Raw genomic sequence first — 16,641 nt, forward strand, 5'->3', positions numbered from 1 at the left:
CACTTTATGCAGGATTGTTTTCACAATACAGAACTATTTATTTGCAAAATTTTGTACCATGGTTGCTTACTACCACGACAAGTTCCTGGAATACCGCCTGTAAGCGAGCTGGTGTGAGTGTCAGAGAGAGAGGACCAGGAGGGACAGGACAAGTTAACCTTTTCTTCTATCAATCATTACGGGAAACAAGAGGTCTCGAGCCAACAAGACAGATGAACAGCTCTGGCAAACGGTCAACGTGCCCTTAGGGAGTGCAGTTTGCTCAGCTTCATTGCGGCACGGCTGAATTGGACAGTCGTCTTGAATTAGCTGGCTCACTCCGGCGCAGGCAGACAGGAAAGCAGAGCAGTAAGAAGAGAGGAGGACGTCTTGCTGTATTTATCTTAATCCTGGTTTAATCCTGGCCATGTAACCGCGAGGTGACATGCAGTATAACATACAGCTGATGGGTGTAGGATTGAGACCGTACAATCTGCCGTGTTGGCCATTGCTGTTGCGACGGCAAGCGTGAGTGATGTCATCGCCACACTTTAAATGCTGCATCCCAGCACCCTTATAATGCTCAGTGGGGATTTCAGTTTATTTCCCTCTCTCCTGTCCTATCAAATTTTTATTTGTGGACTTCTATATGTGGACAGTGCAGCATGAGAAAAACACAACCTGATCCACCTTGTGGCCACCTACAGGCCACTAGTGAAGCAACAGGTGGCCAGTACAAGGAAGTGTAAAGGTTTGGTCTAAGGATGTCGAGGAGACCCTCCAGGAGTATTTCCATGTAACAGACTGGGAACTGTTCCAGGATGACATTAAGGGCCTACAAAACAGACCACATCGTTTCTTTGTGAGGAGCACTGTAACATCCATTAAGGTTTGCTGCGTCTCGGGCTCACACTCCAGCTCTCCTCTACCAACCCACCTACATGAGACTGGATGGCGTTGCATCACACCCCCCTCCATGACATGCTGTCAACCACTGCTGGACTTTAACAAGCCACGGGAGATCTATCAGTCTGTAGCAGCCAGTGCTGTAGTGTGCTGGTGTGAAGATGTCGGGGCAGCTGAGACGGGCAGACTCACCAAGCTGCTGAAGAAGGCCGGTTCTGTGGTCAGACTGGAAGTAGACGACCTGGAGTCAGCTACTGCTACTCCGTTGGTTTTAGCCAGGTGTACCTAATAAACCAGCGATGAATGTGTTTACCCCACTGTTACATGTCCTGTGATATTTGTAATGAACAATCTATAGCTGTGTGAGTAAAACTGCTAACCCTGCATTTTATCTTCCAGGGTTACCTCCCAGAGAGCATGTTTGACAGAATCCTGACGGGACCCATCGTTCCTGAGGAGGTGAGCCGGCGTGGACGTCGGCCTAAGAATCCTCTGGCCAAGGCGGCAGCGGCGGCAGCAGCGGCAGCACCCAACCAGGCAGCCTCCGCCCTGGGTCTGAACCCCCTGCTGGCCAACGGCCTCCTCTCTGGTATGGACCTGACCAGCCTGCAGGCCTTCCAGCAAAACCTCCAGAGCTTACAGTCCCTGCAGCTCACCGCAGGCCTGATGGGGCTCCCATCCGACGCTAGCAACCTGGCTGCAAGTAACTTAGCTGCCATGTTTCCCATGATGCTGACTGGTATGGCTGGATTGCCGAACCTGCTGGGCATGAGCAACTTGCTCGGGAAGCCTGCTCAGGAGAGCACAGGAGGCTCTGAGGAGAAGACGAAGGTAACCGCCAGCGGTGTAGCAGGAGAGCCATCTGCCTCTAAGGCCCCCCCTCACACCTCAGACACCAAAGGAGAAAGGACAGAGGGCTCGAACACGATTCCTTCCTCCACTTCCAGCTCCACTTCCTCCGCCACCGCCCCACAAAGTGCTTCAGCTGCGTCTGCAGCCTCCAGTCACCAACTGTCTCTTAACCCCTTGTTACTCTCCAGTATGCTTTACCCAGGGATGCTTCTCACTCCAGGCCTTAACCTTCCTGTGTCTGCCACACAGCAGCAGAGCTCAAACAGTGACCCGACCCTTCCTTCTCCTCCTCCTCCGCCCGCCCTCTCCCAGTCATCGACGCAGGAGACAAAGCGGCCGGCGGCAGAGAAGGACGGAGAGGAGGACGAAGAGGAGTTAGAAGAAGCTTTGGACGAGGAAGAAGAGGAGGAAGAGGAGGAGGAGGAGGAGGAGTCAGCAGAACAAAAAGAAAACAGTGGTCCTGAAGGTTCGGGGAAAGCCGAGTCATCTACATCAGAGTCTGGGAGCTCTTCTTCCTCTTCAGATGATTCAGACTCCAGTGATGAGGACTGATCCGATGAATATATAATTATAAATTTATTTATGTATCGCCTAGAAATGTATACATATATTCACATATATATGGATTTTCCAGCACTTATGTTGCGATTTCTTTACATGTAAATATAAGAACTAACTAAAATGTTGTTGACTACAAAAACCTTAAAAAAAAAACTAAAAAAAAAACAAAAAAAACAGGAAAAACTGACTTAAAAGGAACTGAAATAAAATTTCAGTTTTTTTGTTCACAAGGTACAGTCTTGTTTTGAGACATTTTGCATGTCAGACTTTAGTAGATTTCTGAACTCTGTGAACTTGTACCACACAATTATGTACAATTGCAACAAAAAAAGGCATTATTGTAATTATGTCAGGATTTAATTTTATTAAAAAAGTGAAACTACATCAACATGCTCGTTGAGCTGTACTATTAATATATTTTGATTGTTGGGGTTTGGGCGAATGACACTTGACAAAACACTTTGGTTTCTCTTGTAAATAGTCAGTACTTTTACAGGTTCGTTGACACTTATGCTTTGCAGATCATACGTTGGATATGTCAGCAATAACTTGGGCAGCTAATGAATGTCACTGAAGCTGTAGATTCTCTGTCTGCCATGTTTCCACCCCCAGTGCACAACTCACACAGCCTCACTTACCTTTTCGCTTTCCTTCATATCATGTTGAAGAAGTTAATTTCAACAGAATCACCCGAAAGTTTCAATCTGGGGGAAAAATCTGTACAAGTATTATTTTCCTAATCATAAGCTTAAAAATCCTTCAAAACAGATCTCAGTTTAACATCTGCTGTGATTTATTTTATTTTTTTTTTCTCATTTCTCACACAGATATCGAATTTTAGCAACTCCTTATTTTCACCATCACCTTACAAACATGTCACAACATGTCCAAGGAGCACTTTAGCTACTCACAGTAGGCATACACGGTTACTTTCGCATCCGTTGATTTTGACAACCGTGTCATTAGCTGTGAGGACAGAAAAACAACCTTTTTACTGTGTGCCAAAAAAAAAAACAACTGCCCTTTGACCCGTTTGAGGTTTCGCCGTCTCCGTGTAGAGGAAGAATTCAGGATTTCTCGATGACATGGGTATTATTACGACAAACCCCGGCGTATTTGACTGCATCTTACCTCAACTGTGCTACACGGATTGGCTTCACTGTGCAGATGTACATGTGCATGGGTGTGTTTGTCTTGCTGTCCATGTACTTTTAATGTCCTTTGTCTCTGCTGGAATGTGTGTATCAGAGGCCATTTTTTCTTTTTGTACTGAGAGCTTCCACTGTGCTGTCTTGTTTGGCTGGACTGCTCGTCTCACCTGGTGTTATCTACTGCTTCCATAATTTCCAGTCTGAATGTTGTGTCTTAAGGGGGTGGGGGGGTGGCCTTGCTAGCTATCACTATAGCTAAGTGTTTTTTGACCTTCAGACGGGTCTCATTAGGAATTTGGGGGAAAGTAAAAGACCTTTGGATTCTGTGTTGCATGACCACCGGTCTACCAAAGTCTTATTACACTTGGCACAAGCACAAAATAGTTCAAAACCTGGCTAAGATTGTAGTAACCGTCTTCATCTTCTGACTGAGTATTACATTTTTACACAGTTCCAGTGGAGCAAGCTTCAGAAATGGCTAAAAGAAAATAGCAGCTTGTGTGTATTTCACTTCGTCCTTGACTCTGTTTCGCTGATGAATGGAGCTTCAGCTAGATGTAGAAGTGCCCTTATCCTGTACCTCACTCTCTCTCTCTCTCACTCTCTCATTCAACTTCTGTCTGACAGACTGACTGCTCAGATTCAGTGTCCATGCTTGTGCATTTCTTTTGTCCATCATCTCTGCGCATGTTCACGCTCAGCTGTAACCAGGACACACACAAACACTGGAGTTCACTCAAGCCGAAGTACCTTTTTGTAATCTCCTCCTGCACAACAGTGCTCGCTCTAGGACTGCTGTTACACAGCGGACTGTTAGATACACGTTTCAACAATGATGATTTTTTTTTTTTCCGAGGCGATCTTTCTGTTCCGACTGGGGGAGGGGGGACGACAGAGCGCCCCCTCCTGCATTGAAAAAGCCCTACTGAATTAACTCAGTCTGTTTTAGTTTCTTAAGTATTGCTGTAGCATCGTTCTCTGGTGGGTGAAACCATGAAACAGCCCCACGTCTGATTTCTAATGTTGCTTTAAAGTGGTTTTCTTGTATGCCTGTTATATATCTATATAGACCTCGTCATGGGTTTTGCTTGCAATGCAATTGCGTTTTTTTTATATTATTACTAACAGTACAGTATTTTTCTATGTCTGAGCAATGAACTTAAACATGCCACTGTCATTTTGTATATCTGCACCTCTGCTCTCTTTAAACTTGTAGTGCCCTTATGCAAACACCCAGCCATTGCTACTTCTGCTGATTGATGGAAACTACTTTTTGCTACTTTTTGTTGCCCCGCAGCGATTGATGGGTTGATGGATTGATGACTGTGCTGAGCCTCTTTAGGACACAAATGGAAAAAAAAAAAAAAAACTGTTAGACATAAGATTGGACTTTTTTGCTTTCATTTTTGCTCTTCTTTTTAATGTTCTTCTCTAGGTTGTACTGTACAAGGACTCCCAAAAAAGCACTGCTCGTCTTAGGGAAAGCAGTGTTGAATCTGCGTCAAACACAGACACAAGTTAAAAACCATGACCAATATGCAAGAGGAATGACAACACACACACTACTACTACTACTACTACTACTGCTGTACAGGGAGGTTTTCTTTCAGTTTTCATACGTGTAATCACTGAGATGACAAAACTAGCATCATTGGTTTTGTATTTTTATTTCAAGCTTGATAATATCCTAAATGTCACCCTGGTCAGTTTTTGTCCTTTTTATTTTTTTTTTTTCATTGGACAGTTGTGATATTTGCAAGTTGTGGTCTGTGTAGTCAAAATAATTCTTTATGTAGTGCAGGAAAAACGCGTCTTAAAAAGTCATTTGTAATTTATTGGATTACTTTCTATGAAGTTCTATAGAGGAAATTGAGGTTTAATTATTTTTATTAAACATATTCTTCTGACTATCAATTAAGTGTGCCTTTGCCTGTTGCTTTGTCGGGGGGCCTCATTCAAGAAGTCACTGATGTCGGGAACATTTCGGGCATTTCTGCTCATCTCTCTCACGTGTGCACTTTCTTACTGCTCCACTGAACTGATATTTACTTTAGAAAGCCAGATGTGGTGGCACTGTCCAACTCAGGTACCCAAATTTAAACATTTTCTTCCTTTCCTCAATTTTTAAAGCAGACATATGCTGATTTTCAGGTTCACTACTTGCATAGGTTTACATGCTTTAATGCTCAAAAAGCACATCAGCCTCAGACCCCGAATACCAAGTCTCCTCTGATTGGTCAGCTCACACACGCCTGAACCAGCGCCGCCAACGACAACAGAGCAGCTGTGCTTAATAATTTCTTACGTGCCAAGCCAGCTGCTAAACATAAATCATTACACACTGATTATAAAGTGTGATGTCACAAAGTTATGGAATTAAAGGCGTGACTACTGACGAGGCGTTTCAGGAGCAGTGTTTTCTGTGGGAGAGAGGAGCTTCTGTTGGTGTGGACTTTGACCTTTTTAACTTTTAACATCTTTTACATGCATGAGAACAAATGTAAATCACTGAAGGACAGGAACAAGCATAATAGGCCTTTGTTTTCTGATTTCTAACTCTAGCTCTTTGTGAAGAAAGGGAGCCACATGAACTTTAGAGTGCCCTGTGAACTCTTTTTGCTACTTACACTCACATACTGATATGTTAGTAACCACTAAGTGCCATTTTTAGGTATTATAATGTAGAATTTATACACAAGTGCTGCATAAAGGGTTTGTAAACCTTATGTTGATGATCCACCAAATCTTAAATGTGTCTAGAAATATGACTATAATATCATACTGTTGGAAGAAACATCCATCAAACTCTTCACATTTTCTTGACCAGCACCAGTTGCAAATTAAGTGCATGAACACTCCCATGAACGTCTTTGTTAAAGCCAAGGGTTTAGCAGGTTTTCCACCCGGCTGTAAGTCCTCCATGCCTCCTCTTGGCGGCACCCAGAGGCCTGTGTTAGTCAACTGCTCGGTGCTTATCATAGCAACCAGACACAGATGACAAGTCGGGGCTTGTCTGCTGCTGAGAAGAGGCCAATGAGCTGAACTTCCTCAGTGTGCAGAGCAGCAGGTTGACTGCTCTGAGTTACCATGCTGCACAGCTCCACTGCTACCAGCTGGACCTAAAGACACATACAGGGGGGATTCTCAGATCTGAAGACCCTCCATCTGGTTTTCTGACCTCACCCAAAAAACACACACTGAGCGAAACTGGTAAGTGCCTGTTTATGACTTAAGCGTCAAGTCAAAAGTTCAGCTTAACTGACATGACAGAGTTTGCACGAACTGTCAGCTGAACAGTTTTAAAGGGAGTGTAACACTGTTGTAAAGCTGCAGCACAGGCTCACACTCCACAGTCAGTAATTACCTTTAACTTTAAATAACTGTATTGCAGCCAGCCTTTAACACACTGAGTGATTACATTGTTATTGCTGATCCAAAAACATGAATTCAAACTAAATTGAAGTGACATTTAAATGTTTAGCACGTGTCTCAAAATGAAAGTAAGGCTTGTTTTGATAGAACTTCTGTCAGTGGAGGAAACAGGAAATGGGTGTAACCTCTCCCAAATTGGCAACAGTTTGTGTAACTCAGAGTGTAAATTAATCTGCTGACACCAAAGAAACACACAGTGCTGGATGGCATCATGTGGAAATATGTTTATTTCCATATAATGTGTCGTAAAGTCCAAGCAGAGTTAAAAAATAAAAGTACAAGCTGTTTTTGTTTTGTTCGTTTCATCCAGTTTATCTCTTCTCTGTATGTACAGCCTGCCACTGACTGATCTTCCTGTGTCTAATATGTCCGTGGACTCACAACACAGTAATGGAGTATTAACACATCTGTTGTTGAAGATTTCTTGACAAACCCTGGGCAGTTTTAATCAGATAATGAGCGGCCCAGCCTATGATTCATATAAAGAGTATGAGTAGGTATGAGCATGCTGATCCTTCCCAAAACTATCAGCTGTAGGTTTTATCCTGCTGCAGCTGAGGATATGAGTTGGAAAACTAGTCCTCTAAGTGTAAAAGCGGATGTTTAACTTGAGATGAGTCTGTCTGTGTTTTATTTACTGTGCTGTATGTGCCAGTGCTCTGTATCACTTACTGGTCATGTAATGAACAGTAAAATGTAACGAGGAGGAGAGATTTTTCTTTGCTTCTGCCAGTTATTTGAAATAAAAACATTTGATCTCAAGTCAGTGATAACAGTTCCATGAAGCTCATGTCTATAGTGCTTTATAAAACATTATGAGTATTTATGAGTGCTTATAACTGTTATTATACAGGACTATAGGCACTATATAATGCATTATAATGTATTATGGACATGGGCTCAGGCCTGTAGCTACCATTGAGGACACCGAGGTCATGTCCTGGGTCTTTTTTCTGGGTCTTTTTATAATTTTTAATATATAAATTTCCTACAAATCACTTCGGAAAAAAAAGTCAATGTCAGAATGCATTGAAATGCAAAGATTTATATGACAGTCTTTCACCCCTGAACTCCAGGGCTAGGACGTATAGACCTCAGTATTCCCAAAATCCTAGCTACAGCCCTGCGTGGGCTTCATGAAAGTGTTATTACCAAGACCGCACCTGTGGATCCGAGGACACACTCTTAAAATCACTTCTGTGCAAACTTGAACTTTGCCTGAGGCAGAAGATTAACGAGGTGGAATAATAATCGAGAATTATTGCTATTAATAAAGTACTTAAGATCATCTCCAGATAAAAGGGACCTTATCTTGAAAATGTGTCAAGATGAATGAATGAAGCCAGAGTGAGTCACGGTCTTGCTTGAGCATGATAACAGAAAAGGTAGGAATGGGATGATATCGATCCTCGAATTTATGTCACTGAGAGTTTTGAATGCACAAACAGTACAGCTGTGTGTGTGTGTCAGTGGAAGATCAACTAGTGTGTTGCTATTTAGAAATACCTTCCAAAGATCTGGGTAGTTATTTACATTTATAAAAGACAGCTAGACTGACTGTAACTGCTCCAAGGGTCTCCTAAAGACAGGAAATAAATGGCCGGCAGTTGAATTCATTCGGACGCAGCTTTTTAAAACTAAATCAGGTCAAGTGGTGACGTCTAAATGGCTATGAAGAGGAAACATCAGGGAAAGTACCACAATAAATGTTGGAACCTATGCAGGCCTACAGGATACAGGCTCCTCTGATCAACAAACAAAATCACAGTTCAGATCTTCGCTGTGTCATGCAACCTCAGCCTCCTTACAGTCTCTCAGCTCGGGGGTTCCTTCTCTATATCTCACACACACACACACACACACCCACACATATCCGTGCAGGCTGAGGTCTGTCTGACTCAGAGAGGACACTAACCCGGAATGAAAACAGCACATGTGGGACTGATAAGAGGAAACAGAGTCTCTATTCAGGCCGGACCGAGGAGGAAACAAACACTCCTTAAGAAGAATCTGACAAAGAAAAAATACCCTCAATTAAGCCTAAAATGATCCCGTGTGCCAAAACTTCTTATTGTTGAGACCTGCACTGTCACGGTAGGCTTGTTGTTCTTCTTTGATAATTGTAGTCGCTGCTTACAGACACGAGTCTTCTGTGGCATCCAAAACATTTTTATTGTTACACCTTCAACATAACATTCAGTGCTGCTCTTGTTTCTCTATGCTAGAGCTAACGGCTAACGTAACTCTGTCCAAAAGTTCAAAAAGTGCACCTGCAAGCACCTCCAGAGTTTACCACATAAGTTAAGTCACAGTGAGTAACTCTGCCTACCAGAACCAAGACCAGAACCTCTAAATCTCAAAATCTGGTTTTATGCAGACTGTTAGATTTGTATCAGTCTTCTCATCTCATCTAATTCTTTGGCGAAAAGCAAATAAGTGTGTTTCCTGCTGACGTCAAACTGTTCCTGTAAGTTCCTACTGAAACCAGTGGATGACGTCACACACACCACTTCCACTTCTGTGGTTTTCCTGGAAGACAGTTTCTTGAGAAATGAAAAACATTTTTTTTAATTTCTAAGCATTTTTACACATTGTATTTATTTAGTGGTCGACTGACTGGTTCCACTCCCCTAGTTGTCTCTGTGCTACTAATGTTCTTGTTTAGGGGCCCGTTCCTGCTCTGACTCTGATCCAGGGTGTGTGTGTGTGTGTTCGTGTGTGTGTGTGTGTGTGTGTGTGTGTAGGTCACCATGGCAAACGAGCAGCAGGGTAACCTGGGAAAGCCCGACCCGCTGATGGCTATGTTCAGGTTGGCACTACAGTCTTTCAGTATTACTCACACAGTGGCATTATGACATTATCCCAGCAGGTCATGTTAACATGAAGCAAGTAGCTCCAGCAAAGCTGCTGTTAGCTACAGTGTCTCTGTTGTATAGCCACACATGGCTCCTACATGCATGTTCGGTTTTGACACATAACATCTGCTGTGTAGACAGAATTAAGTCTGCATTGAGACAAAGATTGTACTGTGTGTAAACATTATGTTTAGTTGAGGAGGTTTATGTTTACTCTTTAAACTCCTTAATAAAGCTTTTAAAGTTGCAGTGAAGGATTTTATTTACTTCTCAAGTCGACTGCAACTACTCAACGTGATTAGTTGTCTAGTCTAGTAAATGTTGCTGTGCTCGCTTTTTAATTTAAAGGGGGAATATGTAGTTTTTTGAAAAGTAATTCAAACTCAGAATTGTAATGCAATATCAGTAAGGTAGTAATAGAAACTCAGAAATATTTATTTTTTAATAACTGAATAAACAAGCTGTTCTCAGAGGAAAATAAGGTCCCAAGAACACTGTTTGAAGCTAGAAAGGTGGCGGGGTCTGCCACATGTAAACAAAGTAAAACAGTATGAAACTGTGTTGTCCTTAAAGGTCAGTTTGTTTATTAAGTTTGTTTAGGTTTATGTTTTCTGAGTCAGATGTTGCTTCATGAAACATGATGCTTTCAAACTGCTCTAATCATAATTACAATGTTTTTTCAGATGGTTTTTAACCTTGTAGATTCAATTGGGCTCAATTTCGACTGATTTCTGAATGTTCCCTTGCTTTTAGACCAGTTGACTGGTCTCAGTTTAAAGAATAATTCCCCCAGAAATACAAATTCAGTTATTATCTACTCACCCCCCCTATGGATGAAACAACTGAAGTAGACTTGTTTTAAAACATAAAAAAACTAAACAAATGAAAGAAAACATACAGCTTGTTCAGTGTGATCCAAGTCACAGGCAGCCCTGAGATCCCAAATTGACTTTGAAAAAACAATATTTACACTTTTTTTTAAGCAGCAATCTTCACTGTACCTGCTAAAGCTAAAAGCATTAGCTTAGCAGTCTGGGGTGGTTTGACTGCGTTGCGAGGGTGTAAATAACATATTTTCCAATCAATTTGGGGTATCATGGCTTCCAGACACTTGGATTATGACAGCCAAGTTGTATGGAGTCATTTATGGTGTTTTTTTGTTTGTTTGTTTTTTTTTTGCACAAAATGCCAACTTCTGCACAATGTTGCTTTAAACGTCAGATAAACTTGTCCTTATGAACATCCCTATTCTCAACCCACAACTTTCCTTTATCGTCTCTACTAACTACTACGACTCCTCTGATTTAGAGACTGCTCCAGAGACCCGACCGAGGCGATTGAAGCCAGACTGATACATATGCTGCACACATTTCTACAACACCACAGGGAAACTGCAGCAAATGAGACCCAAGGTACACTAACACACTCAGTGATTCTCATACAGTGAGATGAGGGAATGGGACAATAACTTGAAGTCTGGGGATGAATGAATGACGAGGGCCGCCGTTTGAATTCAAAGAAACACTGATTATAGCCTTCTTAGTGTTACTGGTTCATATCCCAGAATTTAATTAGTCTTTTTTCAACATCCACTGGTTCTCTCAGAAGGAACAAATGTCTCTTTGAGCACAGCAGGGAACCACTGTCTGCTCACCTGCACTATTTTAACTCCCCACACGATCACAAAGCTGGCTTTTTTTTAATGACAGGTATCACATTCTGGAGTAAAACCCTTGTTGTTGATACATGCCACATATAATCCATGTGATACTGTTCACAGAGTTGGCAGCAAAGTGCTGCTGTGAGGCGAAGATCTGGTATTACAAAATCCTGGAGAAGCATGCCAGTGAGGAGAGGAAGAGGCTGGGCATCAGCGACATCTCAGTGAGTGCACCGCCCTCCTGTGGCCACAACTGGAACTGGCTAATGCCTTTTTCAGCACACTCGGGGCACTGTATGACCAGTTGATACAGAATCTGTTATACTACATGTTTATGTCCTTCCTGGTCTGTAGTAATCTTTTATGCATGTTTGTTTTAAAGCACTGCATGCTAAAGGATGTGCATGTGTATGTCACAGGTCATCTTTGAGAATGATCTCATCCAGTGCTGTCTGGTGGCCTGCTGTCTGGAGATTACCATATCCTTAAATCGTCTGCCATGTGACTTCCCTCTGCTCCTTCAGGTCCTCAAACTGGCACCGTACCACTTCTGGAGGGTGTGTTTCTTCTTCTAAGCTTGTTAGCAATCAAGTCTGTCAACTATTTACAAGTTTTGCAGGTCAATCAACTCCAAATAATCTCTAAAGTCTTCTGAGACAGTAAAATTGTATCTGACCTGTCTTGAAGGAGAACACACAGGATGGCAAATGTTAAAACATAATTTCACTGTTTTCCTATGGTCCAACAGGTGATTGAGCTGGTGTTGCGGGCCGAAGAGGGCCTTCCTCGCGATGTGGTCAGACACCTCGCCCAAGTGGAGGAGAAAGTCCTGGAGAGCTTGGCCTGGACCGGCGACTCACCGCTGTGGGAAGAACTCCGAGCCAATGAGGGCAATCTGCCCACCTGCCAACAGGTTGGCAATAAAACACACAAAAACACCTCAGTCATGTGCTCAGGTTTATTTCAAGGTGAATGGTGGGTGGCAGTTTCTGAGTGAGATGAAATTAGAAACATGATTAAAATGTTTCCACTGATTAAATGATCGGTCCGAAGCACTACAGCTTCTTTACACATGTGGATTTAATGGAGGCTGTGTGTCATCTGTAGGTGATCCCTTCTGCACAACTTGAAGATCAAAAGAGGACAGACGTGCAGCCTGACGCAAACCTGCCAAGAGGTACAAATACAGTTTATTAAAGGTTCAGTGCGTAAGATGTAGTGGCATTTCGTGGTGCAACCAACTGAACATCCCTCCTCGGACCCTCCCCTGATGCACTCCCTATTGCAAACAAACTACTTGAGTATTTATTTTTTTATTATTATTTTATTCCGAATATGCAAATAGTACAAGGCTTCCTGATTGCTATTTAACAAATTATTTGCACAACATAATATAGAAATGAAGATTTTGAGGAAGCAAAATAATAATGAAGCACAGAAAAAAAAAAAAATAAATGAGTAAAGTAAAAATAAAGTAATGTTATTATGGATTGACCGGTCGGTTCTGTCATTGCCAGCGGGTCCCAGCGCCGACCAGCAGCGCTCCCCGTCAGCTGACACCAGGCCTCGGATTAGCAACTCCCTTCATCTGTTCGCTCGCAAGGTCAGTCGGTCTACAGCAGCACAACACTCTCAGATTGTGTGTAATGATATTCGCTCCAAATAACAGTCATCACCACAATCACCATTTTACTGAGACGGAGCCTCCAGAACAGAGTCATGACATTAGCATCGGTTGTATTGACGGTCTATGTTGTGCACATGAAGTGATCCTGGCTGACATTAGAAATTGATTCAACACTACAGATGCACTGTATGCATGATACCTCTGTGGTTTATACACCCATTATGTCTTGAGGTAGTGTTTTCTCCCTCCGCTTTTCCCCTCAGTCATTTAATTTATGGAGCATCATATAATTTTAGGTGCATTTGTTCCACGTGGGGCAGATCTGGGAGTGTGATCATTTCTCGAGGAATATTTTGGAGATATTGTGCCGTGTTTAATGGAGTCACCTTCTCCTCCGCACCTCGTCAGGTGTACAGCTTGATGGCCCGGCGCCTGAGGGAGCTGTGTTCCACACTGCACATCTCCGATGAGCTGAGGTTAAAGATCTGGACCTGTTTTGAGTTCTCTCTGGTCCGCTGCACTGACCTCATGGTGGACCGTCACCTGGACCAGCTGCTCATGTGTGCCATCTACATCATAGCCAAGGTGGGGGTTTCATTTTTTTATTTTTCTATGACACTGTTGCTTCTAATAAATTATTTTATTTAGTTTTTTAAACATTAGTCATTACCGCATCTTATCAACGTTTTATGCCTCCACTCTCACAGCCGATGACAGAAGACCTGCTAATAAAGATAACCGATCCAGATGTGACACGTCTGCTTAGAGATTAAAAAGTACGTCATGAATTATTAATTTACGGAATTTGCATCACAGATTACCAATGGGGAGATACTCTTCAAACACATAATGGAGTGCTACAACTCTCAGCCGCTTGCCAGCAGAAGTGTAAGTTTTCTTTTTTTTTATTTATCTCTTCATCATTTAAGCTCATTTGCTTAAACACTGTGAAGTCAAATAGTTTAATGAAAGTGTTAATGTTCGGTTAGCTGTCAAATCACATCGTCTGACAGGTGAAATGTGATTGACACGCTGCACTACAAGTGTAGCTGACAGCTTTGTTTCTGTTCCCAGGTCTGTAAAAATGTGCTGATTTCTAACAGAAGAGACGCAGAAAGTTCTCCCTCTGGAAACAAAAGTAAGAAACCCTTTTTTTCTGTGTGTATGAGAAAAAAAAGCATGAATGAGAGGGAAGTGACTGCATTGTTGATTACAGAGAACGGAGAGCACAGCAACGGTCTCCTGACCCCCAACACACCCTCATCACATTACCCCAGATCCTGTCAGGAGGAGCGGGGCAATCTGATTTACTTCTACAACCAGGTCTACACCACAAAGATGGAGGGCTTCGCCAAGCAGTTTGCCCCAAGCTCTGGAGTAAGTCCCTTTAAAATCTCTAAAACCCAAATACATATAAAATGTTATAAAAATACTGTTATCACACACACACTCTTTTGTAGGGAGACACTCCTCCTCTGTCTCCATACCCCCCTCAGTGGAGGGCATCACCTCGCAGACGGAGGCTGTCCGGCAGCCACTCCATCTACATTTCACCGTACAACACAGAAACCCCTCCGCCCAGCACATCCGGACTCTGCTACTACTTCAACTCGAGCCCCTCAGAGGTCTGTGGACGTAATGATGGAAAACAAATCATCATCTTGAAATTGTCTTTGTGTAGACTGAATAAATTCCATGTAATTTTTTAATTAAATATTGCCTCAATGATCCTTCCTGTTCCAACAGCGTCTGCGTGAGATCAATGACATGATCAGGACGGGCAGGCCGGCCAGCAGGGGGCGCTATGTGTTACCACTGGATAGAGAAGAGGAGGAGGGAGAAGATGGTCCTCTGCCTAAGAGGCTTCGTTCAGGTGATCATTGAGTCATTCAGAGGTGGCTGGGGAATCGTGGTGAATGATGGCGTGACAGAAGGGGACCAGGACCGACCGTCTCCAGTCACAAAGCTGAACCTGCACCGGAGCGTGGAGGAGCATGAAGTCTCACTCTGCTCCTCTTTCTGAGACGATGTCAGGCTGTTCGTCTTTAATCTTTATTTATACTTTTTCTGTACTACGATTACTGATAAGCACCAATGTACCGTGGCAAATTTCAGCTGCTTTTAATTCCTTTAAAAAACGGCGTCTTATCAGAATTCCTTTGTCAGATCAAAGTTTTGTCTGCAGTCTAAGCTAAAGTTATGTCTCTTTTGCTCTTCTGTTCTGACACCTCGTGTCCTTGAACGAGGCACTCGGCCCCTCAGCTCGGTGGTAGGAGACTGTCGTCGTCCCGGGCAGCTCCCTGGTGGAAGTGTGCGGTGTATAAATTTGAAGTAGGGCATGTCTGGAAAGTGCTCACTTGACTTTCCTCGAATAAATAAAGGTTAGAGTGAGAAAGGATCGCACTGTACAGACTGATCTGCAGTTAAAGCAGTAGGACAAGCTCGTCTGCGCTCATGGGGATGAGCACGTGTCAGGCCTCAGCAGGGTCCATGGTCATCATGATTGTAATTGACTAGATTCCGATTAAGTAAGGAATGGTACTAAGTGTTCAGTACAAGCCACTCTTAAGCAATTTTTACGTTTTTTTTATTTATTTCTATCCTGTAATGATGCTTTCTTGACTTAATGCTTCAGTTTTTTAAATGTGTTCATGTTGAAACTGAAAACATGAGACATGATTCTTTACTTAATGAAATGAAGGGGAAAGTGCAGGAGCGACAGCAGCATTAAAACTTTACTCAGTGGTACTTGAAGTATGTAGACAGATTAAAAAAAATATTTTTTGAAAGAATCTGTTTGAATAAAAACACTTTTACATCCCATCATCAGCTCCAGCCGTTACTGACTGCAACCTTTAATATCATGGCTGAAGAATTGTATTAAACCCACTCCACATTTTTGTTAAATCATTCGTTCGACCTTCACATTTTTAGTTTGAGTGTAAGATGTTGGTGTACAAGCAAGATTTTGTGACATCACAACTAATGGTCCAGTGTTCAACTGTGGAAACTTGAATCCTCCAGCGCCCAGAGACTGAGAATTAATTCCAACCTCATCTTTTATTTTCATATTCACAGATTCTGGGGCTTCTTTAGACTTAAATCATTTAGAGGTGTATTTTCATATCTATCGTCTTAAACTGAAGGGTCTTTTTTAAAAAGATGTTGTAAAATCAAAACACTGTTCATATATGTGTCAGTCTAAACTCTGATGTCTACATGCAAAGATACATTTGAGAATAAACATACATTTTTTTGACAACATGTCTCATATTCATTAAACCAGTCTCTTTGCTCTTTGGTGAAATTATCACAGTTTACCAGGAATCCTGTTTTTACTTGGCAGAGCAGTGCTGCTGTACCTAGATACCAAACATGATATTTGGTATAGAGCAGCGGTTGAAGAGTGAAAGTATTCATATCCTTACTTAAAGGTGCAATGTGTAAAAATTTGTGTTTAAGACATTCAAACAGCTCAGCAGTCCAAAGACTTTGTGCAAGCAGTGTAAACAATACCAACACTCCCCCAGTGCTTAGCTTAGCTTAGCTTAGCTCCCAGTCAGGGTTGAGTGTGTACAGCTTCTATAATAGTACAACTAGCCACACGGCTAACTGAGC

The 16,641-nt window shown here is 42.4% G+C and overlaps 2 protein-coding genes across 10 annotated transcripts in view; both read left to right on the plus strand.

Moving 5' to 3' along the window:
• The window catches only part of chd9 (chromodomain helicase DNA binding protein 9), a 73,274-nt gene extending 67,911 nt beyond the window's left edge, over positions 1 to 5,363 (plus strand). For all 8 annotated transcript variants that reach the window (XM_073464266.1, XM_073464269.1, XM_073464268.1 and 5 more), the window contains one exon: positions 1,285 to 5,363. In XM_073464266.1, the coding sequence (XP_073320367.1) occupies positions 1,285 to 2,289 (1,005 nt within the window). In that variant the 3' untranslated portion in view covers positions 2,290 to 5,363. The remainder of the gene's footprint in view (positions 1 to 1,284) is intronic.
• A 1,111-nt stretch (positions 5,364 to 6,474) lies between these two features.
• Positions 6,475 to 16,285, plus strand: LOC140994748 (retinoblastoma-like protein 2). 2 transcript variants are annotated; one of them, XM_073464516.1, is made up of 14 exons: positions 6,475 to 6,659; positions 9,626 to 9,690; positions 11,045 to 11,148; positions 11,517 to 11,620; positions 11,816 to 11,953; positions 12,145 to 12,309; positions 12,504 to 12,573; positions 12,914 to 12,999; positions 13,432 to 13,608; positions 13,840 to 13,911; positions 14,098 to 14,161; positions 14,240 to 14,400; positions 14,484 to 14,648; positions 14,770 to 16,285. In XM_073464516.1, exons 2-14 carry the CDS (start codon positions 9,632 to 9,634, stop codon positions 14,905 to 14,907), a joined length of 1,503 nt encoding a protein of 500 aa, XP_073320617.1. In that variant the 5' UTR covers positions 6,475 to 6,659; positions 9,626 to 9,631; the 3' UTR covers positions 14,908 to 16,285. The 2 variants fall into 2 exon arrangements, with proteins under 2 accessions (XP_073320617.1, XP_073320618.1); XM_073464517.1 differs by lacking the exon at positions 6,475 to 6,659 and adding an exon at positions 8,737 to 8,975.
• The last annotated feature ends 356 nt before the right edge of the window (positions 16,286 to 16,641 follow it).

This window comes from Pagrus major, chromosome 4, assembly GCF_040436345.1.
Source record: "Pagrus major chromosome 4, Pma_NU_1.0".
NCBI lineage: Eukaryota > Metazoa > Chordata > Actinopteri > Spariformes > Sparidae > Pagrus > Pagrus major.

Coding starts and splice junctions, on each gene's coding strand:
- LOC140994748 (XM_073464516.1), top strand. CDS start 9,632: ATGGCAAACGAGCAGCAGGGTAACCTGGGAAAGCCCGACCCGCTGATG. Junction 11,621..11,815: donor TGGGCATCAGCGACATCTCA/GTGAGTGCACCG, acceptor TGTATGTCACAG/GTCATCTTTGAGAATGATCT. Junction 13,912..14,097: donor AGCCGCTTGCCAGCAGAAGT/GTAAGTTTTCTT, acceptor TTCTGTTCCCAG/GTCTGTAAAAATGTGCTGAT.